The sequence below is a fragment of the Salvia hispanica genome, chromosome 4 (assembly GCF_029641045.1).
Source record: "Salvia hispanica isolate PSC_SH4W2 chromosome 4, Shi_PSC_v1, whole genome shotgun sequence".
Lineage (NCBI taxonomy): Eukaryota > Viridiplantae > Streptophyta > Magnoliopsida > Lamiales > Lamiaceae > Salvia > Salvia hispanica.
The window spans coordinates 11,262,852-11,284,847 of NC_142695.1; the positions used below are offsets into that span (position 1 = coordinate 11,262,852).

At 35.2% G+C, this 21,996-nt stretch overlaps 2 protein-coding genes and 1 pseudogene across 3 annotated transcripts; 1 reads left to right on the forward strand and 2 right to left on the reverse strand.

Annotated features, from left to right (window-relative positions):
- Nucleotides 1-3,232: 3,232 nt before the first annotated feature.
- LOC125192907 (Glutaredoxin family protein) lies at nt 3,233-5,495 on the forward strand. 2 transcript variants are annotated; one of them, XR_007171495.2, is made up of 5 exons: nt 3,233-3,508; nt 4,582-4,655; nt 4,925-5,023; nt 5,112-5,245; nt 5,327-5,495. XR_007171495.2 is itself a non-coding variant. In XM_048090583.2 (4 exons), the coding sequence occupies exons 1-4, from the start codon at nt 3,318-3,320 to the stop codon at nt 5,186-5,188; spliced, it is 441 nt and encodes a 146-aa protein (XP_047946540.1). In that variant the 5' UTR covers nt 3,233-3,317; the 3' UTR covers nt 5,189-5,495. The 2 variants fall into 2 exon arrangements, 1 of the variants encoding a protein (XP_047946540.1); XM_048090583.2 differs by having other exon boundaries at nt 5,112-5,495.
- Nucleotides 5,496-14,844: 9,349 nt separating this feature from the next.
- LOC148927236 (homeobox-leucine zipper protein HOX1-like) lies at nt 14,845-15,752 on the reverse strand. Its single transcript, XM_089069640.1, has 3 exons — nt 15,441-15,752; nt 15,245-15,324; nt 14,845-15,145 (listed from the first exon to the last, which is right to left on the reverse strand). Exons 1-3 carry the CDS (start codon nt 15,723-15,725, stop codon nt 14,992-14,994), a joined length of 519 nt encoding a protein of 172 aa, XP_088925766.1. The 5' UTR covers nt 15,726-15,752; the 3' UTR covers nt 14,845-14,991.
- Nucleotides 15,753-20,905: 5,153 nt separating this feature from the next.
- Nucleotides 20,906-21,653, reverse strand: LOC125189961 (uncharacterized; annotated as a pseudogene).
- Between the last annotated feature and the right edge of the window lie 343 nt (nt 21,654-21,996).

Consider the following 21,996-nt stretch of genomic DNA (forward strand, 5'->3'; position numbering starts at 1 on the left):
AGTGGGCCAAACTTTGAATCTAGCAATTGGTCACTTCACTATTACATCTTCTTATTGATGTGTGTGTTACAATTAAGATCCAAATTTACAAGGGGTGCATCTACATTATGTGAATGAATTGATATAAATATTTGAAATAAATTCTTGTTATGCAAAAAACATTTGACCCCATACCTGACCAATACAATAAAAAATCATTCCCTTTTAAATATAAAATGCCTTGAGTAATACATGTGACTGCTACAACGATGCAAAACAAAAAAAAGGTAAATTCAAACTCCACATCATTCTAAAATATTTTATAATTGGCATCAAAACGACGTATTGCTTTAATGTAGACTTACTTTAATTTGTCATGTTAGTATCCAACTACTATCACGCCATAGATTAATATATTTTTAAAATATTAATTTTAAATTTTAAATTAATTAAACAAAATTAAAATCAATATTAACAATAAACAATATTAGTAATAATTTTAGTTATATGAAAATAAAAAATCTATACAAATCAACATTGAAACATAATAAATTTAAAACAAATTACATAATATAATGTTTAAATTATGGAATAGGAATATAAAAATCTATCACAATAAAGAATTAAACACAATGGATAATTACTCATCATTTTTAAAACTTCTTTATACACTATATTAACTTTAAAATTAAAATAAATCTCATCATTATAAACTAAAACCTTCAATTCTTCACAATTCGTCACTCTTCAACATAACTCATAGGTAAAAGAACTCGTTTGTCATTTTTAAAGCCGCCCGCCTCACCTAAAACTACAATAAAATAAAGAACAAAATCAATTTGCAATGCACAAAATCAACAATCAATATGTATTAAAACGATAATCTACAGGGCAAAGCATAAGATGAGACCCATAAAAGTATACAGTCGAACAATTCACACCACATGGATCCAATGAAAGAACAAAAAATATTTTTATTTGAAATATTGTATTATCTACTCCAAGTAATAATAATGTGATATACATTATTATTACATCAGCACACCAGAGGAACAGAAAGAAAAACAATTAGTAGGTAAGAAAGTTAATATAAGAGAAAACTAAACCTTAATAACTTCTGGTCGGAGCCCTTTGTCCGCAGAGCTGTAGTAGCCGTTTCTTCTTGTGGCCAAGGTGGAAAATAACCAACTCTTTCTTTTTTTTTTTTGTGAAGAGAGATTGGTTAGTAATAATGGTAATGGTGAAATTAGAGGTGGAAGGTTTGTATGCATTATCTCCCTATTTTGCATCCACGTTCTATTTCCACCTACGTAACTAGAGGTCACCAAACCGAATCGGCCCAGAACCGTCACCGGCGGTTCTGAACCGTGAACCGGAACCGCGGTGACGGTTCGGAACCGGATAAGGTTCGGCGGTTCCAATGGGTCGGTTCAGGTTCTCAAGAAATGAAGAACCGTAACCGGCGGTTTGCCGGTTCCGGCTGGCTTTTTTTTTTTTTCAATTGTTTCAACTTTAAAATATACAAATACAATTATATAATTGTATTTGTATATACTCTAATCGGTGAAGAAGAATTCTCTATAAGACTAAATCTGAGAGACTTTTGACAATTCTACCATTATTGTTGATGGTTAAATTAACTCAACAATTAAGGTTGAATTGCTAAAAGTATCCTCAATTTAGTTATCTAGAAACATCTCCTTCGCCGACTAAGAGTATATATATATACTATCTATTTACATTTATAATTTATTGTTTTTTACTTTAAGTTTTTTTATTTAAATTGTTATACAAGATAACAAGCATGTATTATGTTATGTATTAAGTCTTTTGACTCTTTTGTAATTTCAATTTTCAACATTTGTATTTGTAATATCGACATCTCGTTCAAATTTGTATAATTGTATCAATAAAATTCCAATTGTCCAACTCCAATGTCGACTTCTACTCTATTTGTCAATTGTCATTCTCGTTTTATTTATTTATTCGATTGTAAAAGACTACAACTGCAAGGTGTAATTTTAATTAGTACTATAAATGAATAAATTTAAAAATAAAATAAAAAAAAAAGAACTTGAACCGGCGGTCCAAACTGGAACCGGCCCGGAACCGTCTGGAAACCGCCGGTCTTGAACCAACGTTGAACCGTGTCTGAACCGGTTCAAGAACCGAAACCGCCTGAACCTAGGCGGGCCGATTCAGGTTCGGTATTTTTTCGAACCTGAACCACCGGTTCCGAACCGGGAACCGGCGGTTCTTGAACCGTGGTGACCTCTATACGTAACCATAGGTCAACCAATTTGAATTCGCTTTTCAAATCCACTCTTCTGTATTGCACGGCTCCTATTATAATTTACAATTCATGTTAATATTTAAATAATAATATCTATTTTAAAAGAGTATTTCCTTAAATATCTTCAAAACTCTCCTTATTTTCCTAAATACCCCAAAAACTCCCCTTTTATATATTGTATAGATTACTTTTTGCGTGCAACATATAGTATTTGATTTATTGTTATAGTCTCTGAATTAGAAAATAATCACAAAAATATCAACAAATATATTGAAGTGTGAGGATATCTGATGAAAGTTGAAGTGCTGTAAGTTGCAAAACAAGTAATCCTCTGTCCGTTAAATATTTCGTTGTTTCATTTTACTTATATTTTATTATAAAACCAATATATAAATGTAATTCTATATTCGACTAAACTTTATTATCCACTTTAATTTATAAAATCAAATAATTTCTTAAACCCGTATTATCCATGATAATGTCTCATATCTGACAGACACAGATGTTAAAAATTGTTCGACTTTATAAAGTAAAATTGATTGAAATAGTTAGTAGAATGTGTATCCCACTTTTATATATTGATTTATAATAAAATGTGATTAAAATGAGTTAATGAAATATTGAGTCTACTTAACATTTATGATAAAAAGTGAAAGTAGACAATAAATGAGAATCGGAGGAAGTACCATTTCAATAAAATCTTCTATAATTGGAATGAATCAGTGGATCGTGGAGTCCCATTGCTATTTATTTATTGTAAAAATGAACCGAAACTTTTATTTATGAGCGGATTAAAATGAAAAAAATGGGATTCTTTTATTTATCAACTGAAAAAATGAATGAAGATAAAATGAGCCTGATTTTTAGTTTGGAAAAAAAATTGTTAAGTAGATTAAAATAAACCGAATAATCAATATAGACAAGAAGACCAAATAAAAATGAAAATGAAAATCAACGAAAGGTGTAAAATTAAAAGTAAGGGGTTTCCAAAGATCCCTAAAATTGAATCTTTCCTCCTCTGATACAACTCCGATTGCAGTGAAAAATGGCGACGCCTTCTGCAACATCAGGAAATGTATCACTTCTGCAATATGTCTCGGTGATTACATTAATGCTTTCCATTTTGACGGCGTCGTACTGCACCAGCGTCGAAGCAAAGCCCAAATCATCAACTGCTTTCGTCAAGAAGACCATTTCTTCTCATTCCGTAGTCATCTTCTCCAAATCTTACTGCCCGTACGTTCATTTTCCTGTATTATGTTGTTTTTACATCAACTCGTTTATACTGTAATTAATTATTTTGAGTTGAACTCCTTTTTAATAATTAGATATTCTTATTCCTCTAAAAATTTGGTAGAATTGGGTTTCTTTTACTTGATGTCCAGCTTAGAATGAGATGAAGAAAGTTTTGGTGTAAAAGGATTTAAATTTGGAAAATTGACCGTAAATTTGTCATGCTGTTTGGAAAATAGTGATTTAATGTTGTTTATTAGTATGTGAATTGGAATATTGGATTTCGCATTCTGAATCGGCTTTTCTCTACCATTGTTTACTTATGAATACAGTGTAGGGATTTTGGCTGATAGATTAGTGCTCAGATACTAAATGCTCCTTACTCTTTTTTCTCATTAGATTTTTGTTTGGTTTTTCTTAAATGGAATTTTTGTAGGTACAAAACACAAATTTCTTATCATATTCAGTGGAATTGCTATCTGAGATCATATGAAATTAAGAAGTAATATCAATTGTAGGAGGCAAACTATGTTAATTAGCTCTAGTATCTTGTGGAGTATTATCCAAGATCTTTTTTCTAGAGAGATGTGATTTTTCATATGAACTCCCAAACAAACTGAACTGATTTTTGCTTAATTGTGGAACCTTGTGTGTGGTTACAATAAATGTCAGGACTTCAATTCACTATTTCAGACTATTTCAATATGATCAGCAGATTTTGTAGGATGTAGTTATCTTTCATTGGTTGTTGAAGGTTAGGGATCAGGACCAGAGTGACAAGTCTCATTGCAATTGCCAAATCCATTCTTTGTCCTCTTGTTCGCATCAATTTAAGTTAATCTGACTTAATAATCTGAGTGAAACTAGGTGATCAACAACACATAGGAACTCTTTATGCTGTTGTACTGGATTAGGATTCTTCCTATTAAACTATGCTACTGAGCTTATAATGAATTAGAAAATACTTTTCCATATCTCTGGGTAAAACTTGTTCATTTAAGCTGTTGTGAGTTGTCTATCAATCTGTAAGAATATTATGTTAATTTTTATTTCTGTTTTTTATCACTGCTATGTAGATATTGTAGAAGGGCTAAAGGAGTCTTCAAGGAGCTGAAGCAGGAGCCGTATGTTGTGGAACTTGACGAGAGAGGTTTCTTGTTCACAAGCTTTCCATTTATCATTTGAAGAGATAATAACTATTAATAATGAGGCTCTAGCAAAGCATAATTTGTTATTCCATGCACTTTTTTCTCAAACTTGTTCCACTGCATGTTCCTATCTTTTTTTTTTAACTCTATGCTCTAAAGAAATCGACAAAAACATATACAGATGCTAATGATCTGAAATTAGGACGTCAGCAACTATGAAGGGTCATTATGTGTTTCATTCTTACTCTGTAAATCTACTGATGTTTTGCAGATGACGGTGGAAAAATTCAAGATGCTTTGAGTAAGATTGTAGGGAGGCGAACTGTGCCGCAGGTTTTTATAAACGGGAAGCATCTTGGAGGCTCTGATGGTGAGCTGTTTCTCCTTCCTAATTCTATTTCTTCCTCATGAAGCTAGATTAGCTACTTATTTTGTAAGAATATGCGAATTTGCTGCAGATACAGTCGAAGCATACGAAAATGGAGAGCTTGCAAAACTTCTAGGCATTGATAGTATGGGGGAGGATGAACTTTGAGAAAGTACTCTATCCGTTTGTACTTTTGTCACCCTATATTGAAACATGAATTAGCAGGTAAACATTCAATTTGCAGCGAGTTTACTGCTACCTATCCTACTCTTTCCTGCTCTTTTGCTTATCCTGCAACTTGTGTAGGAAAATTTGGATGTTGTATTGGTTCCTTCCAAGTAGTGTGAACTAGGTGCTGATCTGATTGAACTACAAATTGCACAAGAAATGTTCACCCAAAAACTTCAAAATCCAATTGGAAATATTGTAGTTTCGCTTCTTCCTAGTTTAAGAATACTCTGTATTTTTTCTCTTAGTCTCTCAGTAACTCCACTCTCTCAGTGAGATAAAATATTTGTTAAGATCTACTAAGAATCTGGGTTCTCGAATATTGGTGATCCAAGCAACTAGGTCATATAGTCTTGGGAAGTTTTGATTGCAAGAATGAAGAGATTTGAATTAAAAGAATTTTGAGCGGTAGAAATATTATAGTCACTTCCTATAATTTGATAGTGCTATTTGGTAAATTTTGACATGATACAAATACCGACTCGAATAAAATTAATGGGTTAGTGTCAAGCTTTTTCGCCTCTGTGTCCGTGTTCGTGTCCTTAACCGGTCAACCCAACAAGGACAAGGTATTTTAGGTTGAGTATGAGTGTGGTTTGTATAACCCCATCAATAATTAATGTTATCATTTTATATATTCTACTTATTCACTTTTTAATTTTTCTAAACTTTACTAGAGTTAAGACTTAAAGAGTAAGGTTTTTGTTCACATTTTTCATATGCCTCATTCCATGTCTTCATCATTGTTTATGCAAGTTTACGCCATCTATATTTCATTCATCACTGCTACGACGACCACCACCACCGTGTTGTCGTCAAGGTGTCGTATCTCCTCCGCAAGAAGTATGAATCGTTTTGTGTAGTCATCGACTTATCGTGTGGTTGCTGTGCCATGTTGAGCTTATGTCATGTGTGACTCATGTCAACACGAATATGATCATATCTATACAGATTTGATTCGTGCAAGGTTGTGTTGGGGCTTGAATGTATCGGGTTGGGTTCGTGCAAGTGGTTTGTTTCACAAGCTAATATTTGAGGATACGAAACTCTGACGTTTGACACGCAGTAAACATGATAGACAAACAAAATGACATATTTAACCTCAATGAAAGCGTAGATGTGGCCCAATTATAGTGCCACATGTCAAATAGGTATGGGTGAGATACACCATCTCATATTATTATCATGGTACACCTAGACTATTGAATCTCTGCTCCATCATTCAGATTTGATCTTAGAGAATCTCCAATGCAAATAGGTCAGCCATAGGCCAGCCACTCTCTCTCCCTGCCACGTCATCAGCACTAAAAATCCACCTGCCACATCAGATTTAGGCCAGCCATAGGCCAGCCGCAATAAAAATAATTCAAAATATACTATATTTACGGAATTAAATTTACGACACATATACGAAAAAATTAATCCATTGCATTCAAAAAAAGTACAAAGATTTAAAAAAAAAGTACATGATTTTTTTTTAAAAAAAGGGCTTCCACACACGAGCCCCGCCACTCTCTACTCCCCATCGCCGTTGCCGCCACTCGTGGTATCTGAGCCCACGTCGGAACCCCCTAGCCGTGCCCTCGCGACATCCAAATCAACCCGCATGCTCTCGAGCATCGAGTGAAAAACATCTTCTCCGTGGGGTCAGTGGCGGTCCTCCAATCTTGGAAGACCTTGTACATTTGATCCCGCGTTTGGTTACGCGAATGGAGAGTGTACTCGAGTGGGGCGGGTGGGAGGGCGGAGGACTGGACCTCATGGGGCGATAGGGGGGCCTCACAGCCCGTTGCGCCCGCTTCTGTCCAACCGGGCGAGGGCGACCAGCAAATGAAGGAGGGGATGGAAACTCCTCAGCATCCGGGGGGAGGTCGTGGGATCCGCCGCTGCTGCCGCTGTAGTCGCCGGTATAGTTCAGCCTCTGCTTCTTCGGCCATCCAACGTTGCACCCCGCACGGAACTTCTCGGAGTCCTTCAACAACTCATAGCACTCCCAAAAGCGGAACTCCTTGTACTTCCCCGCCAAGGGGAACTGACTCTCGGCTATCCTCCGGGCGTCCTCCTCATTCTGCCCACTAGTGAGCTGACGGAGGGCGTTGGCGTACAACGCCGAAAAACGGCCGACCGCGGCCCTGATGCACTCCCACCCCTTCCGGACCTCCTCCCTGAAGTCCTTCCCGTGCGGGCAGTGCCTCCTGTAGGCAGCTCTAATCTTCGCCCACATGTTGACGACCCGCTGGTTGTTCGCAACCAGCGGATCGTCGTACACCTCCAACCACCCCCTGGCCACCCCGGCGTACTCATCCTCCGGTCGGGGGTGTCGTCAACAACGGGCTGCGACGACTCGCCGACCGCCTTGGCCTTCCCCCTCGTCTTCTTCTTCTTCGCCGCGGCCCGCCCCGCTGGAACGGGAGTGTCCGGATCGCCGAGATCGATCCCCATGTCATGCAATGACAAAAGGTCATCGCCAGTGAACTGCATCTCCACTGGGGTCGACGTGCGAGACGAAGCCGTAAAAAATTCCAGAGAGGGACGATAGACCGTGTCCCCCCCGGTGACCCCTGCATCCCCGGATGCATACCCATCATCTGCTGCATCATCATCTGCTGCATACCTCCCCACCCTGCCCGCCGCTGGCCTGTCCGCCGCCCGGCATACCCCACGGCATCCCCCCTGGTTCCTACCCCCTGGCGCTCCGGCCATCATCCCCATCAGCTGATTTCAGGGGACGTTAAACCCTGGGCCCATCTGGCCCCATCCAGATCCCACGGGTACCGTGGGAGTCTGAGATCCACTCGTCGCTGGACTGGACTCGTTGTTGTGATCCATCGCTCGATGATGCTCTTGTACAGAAAATTAGAGAGAGAGAAAACTCGTTAAAACAAGTGGTGCAAATGAAACTGAAACTAAAATCGCGTTTATATAGGTTTTAAAAAAAAATAAAAAAAAATAAAAAATCGTCGCTGGTCGATCGGGCCGCCACAATGGCGGCCAACGCATCGGCCAGCGCTTCGGCTAGCGACGCTCGTTCGGCTAGCCATGCCGAAATTTTCGCCGGTCGCCCGCTGGCCGCCTCCAATGGTTCGGCTAGCCGATCGGCCAGCGCTGCGAATCGGCTAGCCGATCGCTAGCCGACCATTGGAGATGATCTTACACAGGTTTGCAATTTTATGTTATTAAATCTTTTTCTACAACATTAATTCGTTACCCTTACTTAATCGTGTCAATCCAACTTATAATCAACAAGTTCACCAGAATAAATAATTTTATTTTATAAAACTACGTAGACCTTATTATAACTTGAATTATAATCAGATTATTTGGGTTAGACCGAATGTGAAGCAAATTATATGGCTTGGCCTGATCGGGTCATGAGCTATAGCTGGACAGGCTGTTGATATATATATTTTTTGTTTTATAGAAGACAGGAGTACTTGATAAATTAGGGCTAAAAACCAAAATATACATCGCCAATTCACTTTTTTATCACTAACTTTGAATGTTGAAAATATACTATAAATTTTTAACGTGTAATAAATTTATTTACACAATCAAGTATTCCAATAAAATTAAATCTTATGTGGCGTGTCCGGTGACAATTTCAATTGAAGTGGAGATGACATAGAACAAGTATATATAGTTGAAATTTTCAGTCTTACACATCAAAACGACATCATTTTATGATTCAACATTTTTAAAAATAAGAAAATTCTAAATAATATTACCATAAAAGGAAAATGAAAATAAGTTGTAGAAGAAGTTGTGCTCAATCACGTCTGTTCTTCAAGAAGTTGTAATAGAGCAATGCCTCCAAATCCTTATATAAACAACAATTTAACAAAAATCATACAACTAAGTACAACCAAAACATAGGTTAAAAAAGTAAATAACTAGTGTGCGTAAATTGACCCGGTGATGAGTGGTATTGGTATGACTGAGCCAAAGGTTTTGTATTTGAGTCTATAATTGTGTGGCCTTTAAATTTATATTCATGTGCTAATAAAAAATGAATATATAATTAAACAAGCACGCAAATCTATTCCAACATAATCACGAACATTTATGAATTATTGTGAGGAAACAATATTGATTGGTCTAGTTAGACATTTCGACATCCCACCTCAGACAAAAATGACATTGATCAGCACTGATTTTAAATATTTTTAAGGGTTATACTTAACTTAATTTGATTGAATATTGCTTAATTTTAGCGTGGTTTTGTCTATATTCCTACCAACTAGTTGTTTGATAATTCCGTTAAGTTTTCATAATAATCAAGACATAAAAGGAGGTCAGGAATGCAAAGTGCAAAAATTGGAATTGGAATCGTGAGCAAACAATGTCAGTGATTGGCCAGGTTAGCACAACACCAACTAAGGGTTCGTTGTAACCACACCTCGGCGGACCGCTAACTTTGCAGACGTTCTACCAACAGTCCACCGAGATTGCATCGAGGGAAGACAAACCACCGATTTCGCTGGGTGCCAAGCCAGTCGTCCGCTTGAATTACCTGAAAAATAAGACTTTTTCAAGATTTCTTGCCTTTTAAACCTGTTTTCTTCCCAACTATAAAAAGGAGCATAGGGATTAGGTTTACACATGTTGGAAACTCCTAGCATTCGGCAAAAATCCTAATTCAGCTATTCGTTCATCCTCGTATCATTTGAGAGCTCTAGGACCAATCGAGTGAAGCAAGACAAGAGTTCAAGGAAGACGAAGATGACATATTTTTCTTCGTGGATTTATCTAGTTTGTTTTATGTTTACCATGTTTACCTCCATTTTTAGTTTAAGTTACTGGTCTACGAGTAGCTAAAATCATAAAATTATATGATTGGAGACTAATTGACTCGAGTGTTTGTCTAATTATTTATCCAAATTCCAAATCTCATTTAACTTTAATAATACATGTTTGTTACTGTATTTGATTATCTAGCCATAATTGAATCATCATCCGTTGTGTTTGTAAAAATTCTACAGATGAGTGTTAACGCTTTATCATAGGAATTATTAACATCAAGTCAACAATAACAATGATATTTGAGACTAAGTTTGAGGACAATAGATCTAAGGAGTTGTTAGAAGTTACACATTCATGATTTAAAATTGGATCAAAGTTTGCAATCAACTATATTTGTTTAAGATTAAAATAATGATCGTCATAGTATAACTTGAATCATAATTGGATGTTAGATTTATAAATTGAATTATTGAAAAGTCAATAAAATCAATACCGTAGAATCCCCAACCTACTTAATTAAACCTCGTTTATTATTTGATATCTTTATTTGTCTATATTTAATTATGTCTAATTGCCTATTAGCTACAAAATTCAGTCCAAAACCTTGTGGTTTAGATATTTTCGAGGGAATTGTATTTTAATTATATTTCGATTTTATAAGTTCTCATTTCTAATTAATCATTCAAAAATATGCTTAATTCAAATACATACGGCTATCAATTTGGGTAAGTAGTGCATTTATGCGTCTTTGTGTGGGTGAGATGGAGAGTTCAAGTTAGTGATCAAATTAAAGAAACTACAAATGTTGTCGGTCTAAAAAATATTTATATTTAGTTCTTACAAATATAGGACTAATACATAAAAATATAAATTTTTTTTAATGGACTACAGGTTATATAATGGGTATTCTTCGCATGAGGGAGGAGGCACAGTTAGTCATTACAAAGACATGCCTAAATTGAAATTGGTTGTATATACTACTTAGGGCTGGGGAAAAATATCGAAAAAAATGATATATCGCTCTTATCGTATTGAAAAATATCGAATAATTATCGAATTTTCGATATATCGTAATTTTCGATACGATACGATATCGTATCGTAAGTTTTCGATACGATAACGATATGAATTTCCTTATATCGCGATATATCGTTTTATATTGAAAATACGATATATATCGATATCTAACGATATATCGAATTTCGGTACGATATATCGAAATATCGATACGATAACGATATGAAATTTTTTTATATCGAAAGTTTGATATATCGAAATTCGATATATCGAAACTTTCGATACGATAACGATATGAAATTCTTTCATATCGATATTTTCGATACGATACAACGTTTTCGATACGATATATCGTATCGACCCACCCCTAATACTACTTCATCCGTCCCTGAAAAGTATGAACTATTTTCATATTAGTCTGTTCCTAAAAAATATTCCTTCTGTCGTGAAATATTGTCCAGTTTTGCCATTTCGGTCCGTCCGAAAAATGTTGTCCACTTTGTCTTTTTTTTTTCTTCCATTTTTGGTAAATGAACCCTACTTTCCACCAAGTTATTACACTCACATTCTGATTTAGAATAGTTAAATAACACATTATCCATACATATCATTTTATTTACAACTTATACCATTACACTATACTACTAATGATATTGATCCCACTCTCTCTACTAACACTACTTACACTACGATTCATCTCTCTCTCTCTTATTTACTTTACCAAGTACTCTCTCCATCCTACTGTAGATGACCCAATTTTCTTTTTTTTGTTTGTTCCAACCAAGGTGATCAATTACTAAAATTGGAAACTCTTTTATCTCTACTTTATTCCTTCTTTCTTACTTTACTCTCTCCACTACCACACAAAATAAAGCTGTATAAAACTTATGCCGAGTTAAATGTTCATATCTTTTATGGACCGAGGGCAATGGCGGATCCAGGAACAAAATATCGTGGGGTCGAACAAGATAGTAAATATTTATGTAAAATAATTATTTAAATAAATTATTTTTATAAATATATATTTTAATATAAATAATTTATGCGAGTATTGATATTCTTAAACAACATACTCCACTTTCTTCGTTCGGTCATAAGCGAGACGCTTCTTCTGGATACAAAATTTAAGAAAAAGACGTTTATGGAGTTAAGTGAATAAAGAATAAAATATGAGGTTAGATAAAACAAAGATGCAAATAGGTAATAAAGTAAGAGAGAACAATTATGTTATAGTTATACTAAGTATTTTGACAAACAAAAATGACATACATATAGCATAATTTTTCTGTAACATGCCAAATTTTTAATGATTTAAAAAATTCAATATGAATAATAAGGTTGAAAATTTAAATTATAAAACTTAAAATAGAAGAAATTAAGAAATATTTACTTTATATAAGTACGTGTTTAATTTAGATAAGTTGATTTTGATATACTGTAAAAAAATATTACTACTACTATTTTACATTAATTGATATTTTAAGATGAGGATACATTTTAGTGGACTTCTAAGAATTAATTCAAATAAAGAAAAATATTTCAAAGCCCATTTTACAATTAGATAACATATTTAAGATATTTAATCTTTTAAATTTAGTTAAATTTATTGATGCGAGTTTATTCTATTTCCCGAGTGAATATAGGGATGCGAAAAGAATAATGACATCTCCAATACCATTCCTCTCTTTCTTCGAAAACAAAAATTGCGGAAGGACTCTTCCCCTCCAACTCCTTTGTTCTCGACAACAGTCTACCCTGCCGGCGGAGACGTGAGATGGGGCGGAGACGTGAACGCCATAAGGTTGGAGGTTGAAGAAAGTAGCTTTCCGGTGGCACTCCGTAGCAAGTGGTGGGGCCGGCCGACCCCGTCGGACCCCACCTTGATCCGCCGCTGACCGAGGGGAGTATGAGTATATAATAAAAAATTGACCCAACAAATTCCGTTTCATGTATGTCACTAGTTTTACTTATTTGCTAGTTGCTAGTTGCTAGTTGCTAGTTGCTAGCTTCTAGTTGCATAATTGGTTTGAGAAATTATGATGTGTCGTGTGTGAAGGGGAAATCGTGGTAATTTATGCTTTATTGACTTATAATACGTGTGTTTGAGCATGCTTGTATGCGTATACATATACGTATCTATACGAGAAGAGTAAGAGTGGCGTTTCCAAAATTAAAGAAATGAAATATTGGTCTAACACATATTAATGTGACTCTGCACGATAATTAATATTTTTAGGCTTAATTGCACTGCATATAATTACGCAGCTAATATAGAATTAGTAACCGAAAATGATAGTTTGAATTAATAAACGTGGTCAAATGTTAATACGTTTCTGCTTATCTACTTAAAGCAATTTTAGCCGTGTGATTACTAACTAATACTACTACCGTAGAAACTGCATAGAACCTAAATTTAAACTGTTTTTTATAGACAAATGAACATAGAGTTAAAAGTAAATTAATGTGGACTCAAATTTATATTATTTATACTATAGTCTTAGCCAATAAAATTATACAACTACACACACCAAATTAACTGCTTTGATAAGCAAACCTTAATTTAATTAGGTTATGCTTTATCTGTGGAATATATAATTAATATCAACGTTAAGTGATCAGTAAAAAAAAATTATACTTCTGTTTGCCAATAATGAATTTTATTTTGACATTTGTAGCCGACGAAAATATTAGGAAAGCAAAGTCCAAATTTTTTTAATTTATTAAGTCGTAATATTCATTTTAGGAATGTATGTATCATTTTGTTATAGATAATTAAAAGAAAACTATTTCCCACTCATTATTATAAAATATGCGTCACAAACCTTAAGACATAGAGAAAGAAACAAAAGGAGAAATTGTAATGATAGCCTAGTTTGTTAAGGTGGGAGGGACCAAAATTGAGAATAATATAGTACTATATCATTATTTATTATTAGTAGTATACTTATTAAGCCCAGCCAGTTATTTTTTATGAGGCTACTGCAATAAAATCACATCAATTCATAGCTTACTTGTTTTCTTATTTACAATTTCTTACCGAGGATGGTCACTTTCACGCTACAACTCTTAAATGGACTAGAATATTGTGTCACGAACGAATGATGTGGCCGAATTAATGTCTATATATTATAAGGATTTAATTTTTATGAATTTATATTGTTTATAGTAACTTCCATTGCACAATATGTATTGAGTTATATTTATAGATGATTATTTAATGTAAAAGAAGAATTAAGAAACGTCTATTAGTACAATTTGACATTTTTTTTAATTATTCCTGGCAACGTGAAAATTGTATGTAAATACAAGGAGATGTTTCTTAATGAACGGAGGGAGTATTTAGAATTTTCTAGTATATTCTTGAATAATCCATATTGTCATAAACTTAAACATGAGACATCACTATCCATTTATTTACAACAAATAACATTCAACACTGATGACAAATAAACTTTTATCTAATTGAAAATATATACAAACTTGTTTATTGCATTATAAATTTTCACTCAAATATTAATTTCTACTTGCGCGTAAGTCGTAACCATTGACCAAGTTAACCTTAAAGCATAATATGACAAAATATTTACTATGAATTATTAGATGCATGGCATGCACCAAATATATTAGCTAATAATTTACAATTGGAATTCAACTCAAGACATTCTTGCCAAGAAAAGAGCCGTGGTTCCTCAATTTGTGCATAATGAACAATCAAATTATGATAGTATTACAAATTGTGATGTGAGCAAAGAAATAGAATAGTAATCTCAATCAAAGTCGCAAGAAATTATTGCAGAAAAGAAATAAAATTAGTGGTTAGAGATGGGCTATTTATTAAATTTCGGTTAATAATTAATCATTACCAAAAATATACAGTGTGAGTATCTCTTTTTGTATAATTAAAGTTAAACCCTAAGCTATAGAGCCGTTTTCGCTGATCATTTGGCTTAGGACCACCTCCTCCGCCGCCCCTAGCAGTCCCATTTTTATAGTGAAGGTGCCGCCGCTGCCGGCTTTCCTATCTTCAGAGATGACCGTAGCTCCAACACCTCCCTCTTCAATCTCCGATTCTCATCGCTTAATCTCTCACAATTTTTCTTCAAGGCCTCACACTCTACCTCGGTTTGCTTCAATTTACTCCTGCAATTAATTAATCAAGCATCACAAAAAAAATTAATCTAAGTAATATATTTGTGTTTGTGCATGGATTATTATAATTTATAAGAGTGAAAGAGAGACCTTGCTCTTCTATTTTGAAACCAAACTTCAACTTGTCTTGGCTTGAGATTCAGTTTCTCTGCAAGGGACTGTTTTTGGGCCTGCAAGATTCCACCATTTATGCAAATAAGTAATGTGAGAGAGAATCACTAAAATAGTGTAAAGTGTGTGCGACAGTGTATTTTGTGTACAAATTCTTCAAATTCAATTTATTCACCGTGTTGAGGGTGGTGTGCTCTCTGAAGCTGTCTTCAAGCAAGGTGGTCTGATCCCTAGTGAGCCTCAATTTCTTCCGGCCATAACTCATGGAGAAATCAACGTCGCGATCGTCATCTTTGTGATCATGACTATTATTTGGATGAATTGGGATGGAGAGATCGAAAACAAGAAGACGTTTGTTGTTGTTCTTGTTTTGTGGGACTTCTCTTTTCGGAGAGAAGCCTAATCCGAGGCCGAGGCTGAGGCCAAGGCCAAGGCAAACATTACCATCTCCATTGTCCATGTCTTGTTAAATGAGTTAGGACTGGGAGCCACATTTATACTGTTATTTAATATAATGAGATGAGTAATAACAGCTACACTATAAGTTTGGGGTGTAAGTGAGATTAATCACATGTTTAATTATGTATTTATTATCAATGGAGTGATTATCAATTCAAAATCAAACAATAATGACATGCGTTAGGCATATATATGACTCCTACGAGGAAACCAATTGCAAGAGAAATTGATAGAGAGAGAGAGAGAGCAATCACATGTTTATCATGTTTGACTTACTGTTAATATTTGCTTTGCATTTAGGGGTGAATTTAATTTACTGTATTAGAAAAGACTAACAGCAGGAGTTAATACATTATAATGCTCAGGTAAAATTCAACCTTCTAACTTGTAACCCCTCCATCATTAATTTCTTTCTTTCGTCTTTTCTTGACTCAAATATGCTTCAATCTTAATAATGTACATATGTAAAAATAAAGATAATAATTGTGATTATATATATTAACCCTAGTATAACTAATATAAATTTCGTGGTCACATTATATAAATATACACCAACTATAGGGAACAAATAGCTATATGCATGATTCTAGAATTTGTTTGGGCTCATTATATTGAACAACGTGATAGTGAGGGCAAACAACAGTGTTATATAACTAATTTTACTGTGCACTATTAATGCCAAGAATTAGCTTTTTAGAGTTGAGGGTAATGACACACTGCACTTCTTCCCTAATTAATTAACATTCCAAATAAAAATTAATTTAACAAAACCTTAATATTTTGCATAAAATGAATACCATTATGATTAAGTAAAATATTTTGTTTGTAGCTTAATGAATCATTTATTGAGCAATATCTAACTTCTTTTTACTTGTAAATATTCAACAATCAACATGATGCCCTTTAAATATAATTTAGATTATTTCAGAATATCTTGATTTTTTTTTATCATGATTTTGATGAACGAAGTTTACTTTATTGCAAAAACAAGTACAGTTAGTTAGAAAATAATGGAGTTGAACAATGAACCTATACAATCTATATCTCGGCCCCTTTCAACTCATTAATTTTCATTTACATTATGTAATTATATTCTTCTTTTGGGTAGCATATGATCATGATGATGTTCAAGAGTGTATTTTTTTTGTGCATCGATACTATTAAAAAGAACGATACACTCCATAAATTAATTATTACTACAAATAAAAAAATTTATGTTTATCTCATTTATCTATTTTTTTGCGGGGGCGGAACAAATATATCAATATGAGGAGTTCAACGAAAAAAATATCAGTAAAATCGCATAAATTCAACCAAGCCCGAGCTATTTTCCGAAGGAGCATAAATTGCTACAAAGGTAGATATAGTATTATTAATTTCAGAAATTTAAAGATTGGATAATAGACTTTTTTTTGTATTTACTTTTTTTATTACCAAATCCTATATAAGAGGGCGTGTAGTGTAATAGTACTGTTAGAATTAATCCCAATTCCCAAACTTGTAACTTTGCACAATCAATTCTCATATCAGAAATCAAGAGGAGGAGAAGTAGCTACATGTTCTATCTTGTAATCAAGAACTTAGAACATAGATTCGAATTTTAGTTTTTTCTTTTTTTTAAATGTTGGGAGCCAATATAGAGCGGTAAGTTGGATAGTTCTACACAGAGCCAACACCGACAACAAACAACAAATAACGTACAAGAGTTAGGTGACCTGCAACAAAGCCACAAGACAAGTCGGCCCAACTCAACATGAAAACCAACAAGCCGACGAGCAACACACCAAAACAAGAAAGTAAAACCAACTACTAGTAGGGAAGACCAACCACTTGTGAAGACTTGACTAAAGAATATTAGTCATTCGGCTTGGTGACAATGAGAATCTCGACCACCTTCCTTTCACCCAATACCAAAGATGCCATAAATTTTTTCTCTTTTCCAGCTCATATTCGGGTGAAACTTTTGAAATATTACCTTATTGCGAATGTTCCAAATAGACCAAAGAATGATGTAAAAATAAAGATCCAAATTTTTTGTCAAGCTTTCGAAATGGGGTTCCAAGCCAACTAACTCAGAAAGCAAGCCAATAGATCTTTGGGAAGACAAAAGGAGATATTCCATAAGTCACAACAAAAATACCAGAGGATGTTGGAGACCTTGCAGCAGAAAAAGATGTGTTCAATACACTCAATTTCTTCCTTGCAAAGTGAACATAGATCATCTTCGACTCCTTTGAGGTCTATTCTAAAGAGTCTTTCTTTAGTGTTTAGTACTCCCTCTGTCCCAACTAAGACGATACACTTTCTTTTTTAGTTTGTTCGAACTAAGATGACATGTTTCTTTTTTCAGTAACTTTCTCTTTCCAATGACTCCCCCCGTCCCTGAAAATTTGTCACTTTTTTCCATTTTCATTTATCCTTAAAAATATGCCACCTTTCACTTTTATTATTTTTGATAGTGGACCCCTGATAGGAATTAATATGAGATTAATTTCTCTTGAATATGTTATATGAAAAGAGAGCACAAAGGGAGGAAAATAGCGCGACTTCAAGAGAATTGGAGAGATTGGCGGTTTCTCCAAGAGGGAGAACCGATGGAGATAATGATAAATATTAATTAAATTCATTCTGTTTAATAATAATAAAAGACTCCACACATATTTATAATATGTGTGGTAAAAAAGATCTCATATAAACTAGGAAAGTAAATCAAATACTAACCACTAAGAAAAGTAAATAAAATCATAACAACTATATATTACTAAAACATAAAATAAACTAAATAAATATATTGAGAGAATATCAGCTTCCTTCCAGAATAAAATAGAATATCACCCTAGGCGTTTTCCCTTTAATCTTCCATAAAAAATCGCGTTTTTGCCAAAAGAATACGCCAAAATAGCGTACCCGGCCGGGTGGAATTATAAAGAGCAAAATTCACCCGGCCGGGTGAATTTACAGTGTAAATTCACCCGGCCGCGTGTAAGTTTCTGGATAGCGCAGTGTTCTTGTAACGGCCATAACTTCTTCTACCGAACTCCGATTGAGGCGTGCAAGATACCCACGCGAAGCTCTTTCGAAGACGAAGAGATTGATATGCATTATGGGCTGATTGGACTCCAAAATCTCCAGTAAATATTGTCTCAAAGCAAGGCTGCTGCACATCCACATATTTTGTACCTTTTTCTACACATTCTTAACAAAATGGTCAACATACCAATATAATAGAGAAGTATATATAAACATGTCCAATAATAGACAAAATATGATCAAATTCATACATAACCACCCTCTAAAACCATGTAAAATCCAAGTATATCAACTCCCCCAAACTTAAATAATTGCTAGTCCTCGAGCAATGAAGAAAAAGAACTAAAAGAAGACTTGGATTTAAAGGGGTTTAGACATCATTATTGTTTCAAAGAGTATGGAATAAAAGAGCATATCACAATACAAATTCTATCAAGTCAAGCCGTCGAGTGCACTTTTACTACTAACTCGTATATCACCTTGGATTCATGCTTCTCTCAAGATATGTGTATGTGTATCTCACTCTCAAAAGTGTATGCATAGAAATAATACTCTCAAATCAAAATACAAGTAGTGTTTACCATAGGATTGTTCCAAATCAAACATCTCCTCTACTAGAATGTGAATGCGAATCTAAAATCAGAAAGGACTTATTAAGGTTGTAACGTGGCTCTTTGGACGGTAGGGAAAATTTAGGCTTAAGTGGCTGAAAAGTATAAGAAGCACAAATACCCAAATACTACAACTCCCAACAAAACACCATTTCCCAATACAAATCTCAGATAAGTAAGACTTTGTCAAACTTCTTCCTCCCATTCGGTCCCCACTTATTTAGAAACCCAACCAAAAACTTTTCTAGACTTCGTCTAGCTTATACCTCCACAAATTTATTATTATTTTTTTCTTTTTTTTTTCTTCCTCTAGACTTCGTCTAGCTTATACCTCCATTTTTTTTACAACGCCCCATATGTGCTTCCAAGTTTGTAGGCTATCACGTTGGCGGTAACTCAACAATTATTTGACATTGGAATACTTTTTAGGCTAGGAGGGCTAACTAGGGATTAAGACAAAAATATACACTTGTGAAGGGGAAAACAAAGAATGCCTAACGTCATCTCCTAAATTCACATTCACTATGTAGATTTAATATGATTAGGAGCAAGTTCTAGAAACAACAACAAGCATATGATAAAATCACACAAAAAAAATGAAGTTTTGGCTCAAATCTCACTCGGGTAATAGCATGAATCAAGGCAAACAAGCAATTCGTTACTTATGCACCTATTACTCAAACTTCTAAGTCAAAGACCATGATAGCTTAAAAGATGGATGAAGTTTTTATCATTAACAACTAGTCTTTACCCAAGAAACCAGAATTCAAACAAGTTCAAATTCTATTCCACAACAACCAAAATCAAAACAACTCACAGAGGTCTAAAGCAAAACAAATCTATCCTAAAACATAAATAAAAGCAACAAAAGACAACTAATCAATCTGAAACAAAAATAAAGCAGTAAAATACCTCATAAGGCTCACTATCCACCGTATCACCCCCCCAAACTTATTCAAGGCTATGCAAAGAATAAGTTTGAAAAGTTGGTGGAGAAGGGAGACTTATATGTAAAGCAAAAATAATCTAAAAGTTACCTATTAGGGGTTACCTCCCCTATAGTGCCTTTGGTTATCGTCGTTGGCTCGACGTCTTCAATAAGCTCATCATTTCACTTCCCCATTAATGGGGATGTTGGCTTCTTCTTCGTGTTCAAGCTGATACATTCTTGCCAACCTCTTCTTCCACCAAGTCTTCTTCACCAAGTTAACATTTGATTTGAGCTCTAACTTCGTTGTGATTGATATTCCTGATTCCTCTTCCTTCGTCTTCTTGGGCTCTCTCTGTCTTCCTTTGCAATGAGTTGATCCACCACATGGGCCAAATAGACACTGTGGTAAGGAAATATTCTCGACCTTGGGCTTTACCCTTTGACCCTTTTGAACCTGTACAACGTTCACAACTTTGCACTCTTTCTTCATAGCAAGCTCTTCCACCTTAGGACTCCCCATGGCCTTGTAGATGAACAAGATATGGTGTTTGGTGCCCATGCGAAGGGTAAGCTCTCCCCTTGAAACATCAATCAATGCTTTCCCCGTCACTAAGAATGGTCGACCAAGGATAAACGGCACATTCTTATCTTCTTCCATGTCAAGCACGACAAAATCAACGGGAAATATAAAGTCATTTACCCGCACTAACACAACTTCTATGATCCCTTCAGGATAGGTGACAAATCTATCGGCCATTTGGAGCGTGATTCTTGTCGGCTTGAGAGTGCCGATTTTCATCTTCCTAAAGAAGGATAGGGGCATCAAGTTGATGCTCGCCCCCAAATCACACAGATCCTTCGTGTGTTTGTCATCACCAATGACACATGATATGTTGAAGCTTCCAGGGTCCTTAAGCTTTGCCGGCAATTTCTTCTGAATTATGGCACTGCAATTCTCCGACATGCTCACTGTTTCGTAGTCCACCCACTTTTTCTTCTTGGAGATCACGTCTTTTAGGAACTTTGCATACATAGGCATTTGTTGCAGAGCCTCTACTAGTGGGATATTCACATTCACCTTCCTGAAGATGTCCAACAATTTTTCAAATTTCTCATCCACAACCTTCTTCTTGATTCGGCTAGGGAACGGTATCTTAGGAATATATGGCTCCAATCGAGGTGGTTCAGGTTGTTTCGTCTCTTCCTCAACAACATTATCCTCTGCAGTCTCTTCACCAACCTCTTTTTCCACTTCATTGGGTTGAATGGTCGCACAGATGGCTTTGCACTCTTTGTGTTTGACGGGATCAGTGCTTGTATTGCCAGGAAATTGCCCCGGGTTGGGTAGAGTTCCCATAGCTTGGTAAATCTGACTGAGTTGAGTATCGATGCTCTTCATGTGTATGTTCAAACTTTCCACATTTGCTTCTACCTTGTCCAGCCTCTAATTAGATTGTGTCATGCAATCTCCCGCTTGCTTCATGAAAGCCATCAACACCTCTCCAAGCTCTTCCTTCTTCGGCTCCTTGACTTGGCCATTAGATACCTGGAATCCTGGTGGTGGCTGCAGAGCATTGTTGGCATTCCCGTAAGACAAGTTGGGATGCACCTTGTTCCCATAGTGGTTGTAATTACCACCCCCTTGGTTGGGGTGGTAGTTGTTGAAGTTTCCATTATTGCCACCTTGGTGAATGTAGTTC

Coding starts and splice junctions, on each gene's coding strand:
- LOC125192907 (XM_048090583.2), top strand. CDS start 3,318: ATGGCGACGCCTTCTGCAACATCAGGAAATGTATCACTTCTGCAATAT. Junction 4,656..4,924: donor TGTGGAACTTGACGAGAGAG/GTTTCTTGTTCA, acceptor GATGTTTTGCAG/ATGACGGTGGAAAAATTCAA. Junction 5,024..5,111: donor GCATCTTGGAGGCTCTGATG/GTGAGCTGTTTC, acceptor AATTTGCTGCAG/ATACAGTCGAAGCATACGAA.
- LOC148927236 (XM_089069640.1), bottom strand. CDS start 15,725: ATGGACAATGGAGATGGTAATGTTTGCCTTGGCCTTGGCCTCAGCCTC. Junction 15,325..15,440: donor AGCACACCACCCTCAACACG/GTGAATAAATTG, acceptor GGAATCTTGCAG/GCCCAAAAACAGTCCCTTGC. Junction 15,146..15,244: donor TTTCAAAATAGAAGAGCAAG/GTCTCTCTTTCA, acceptor AATTAATTGCAG/GAGTAAATTGAAGCAAACCG.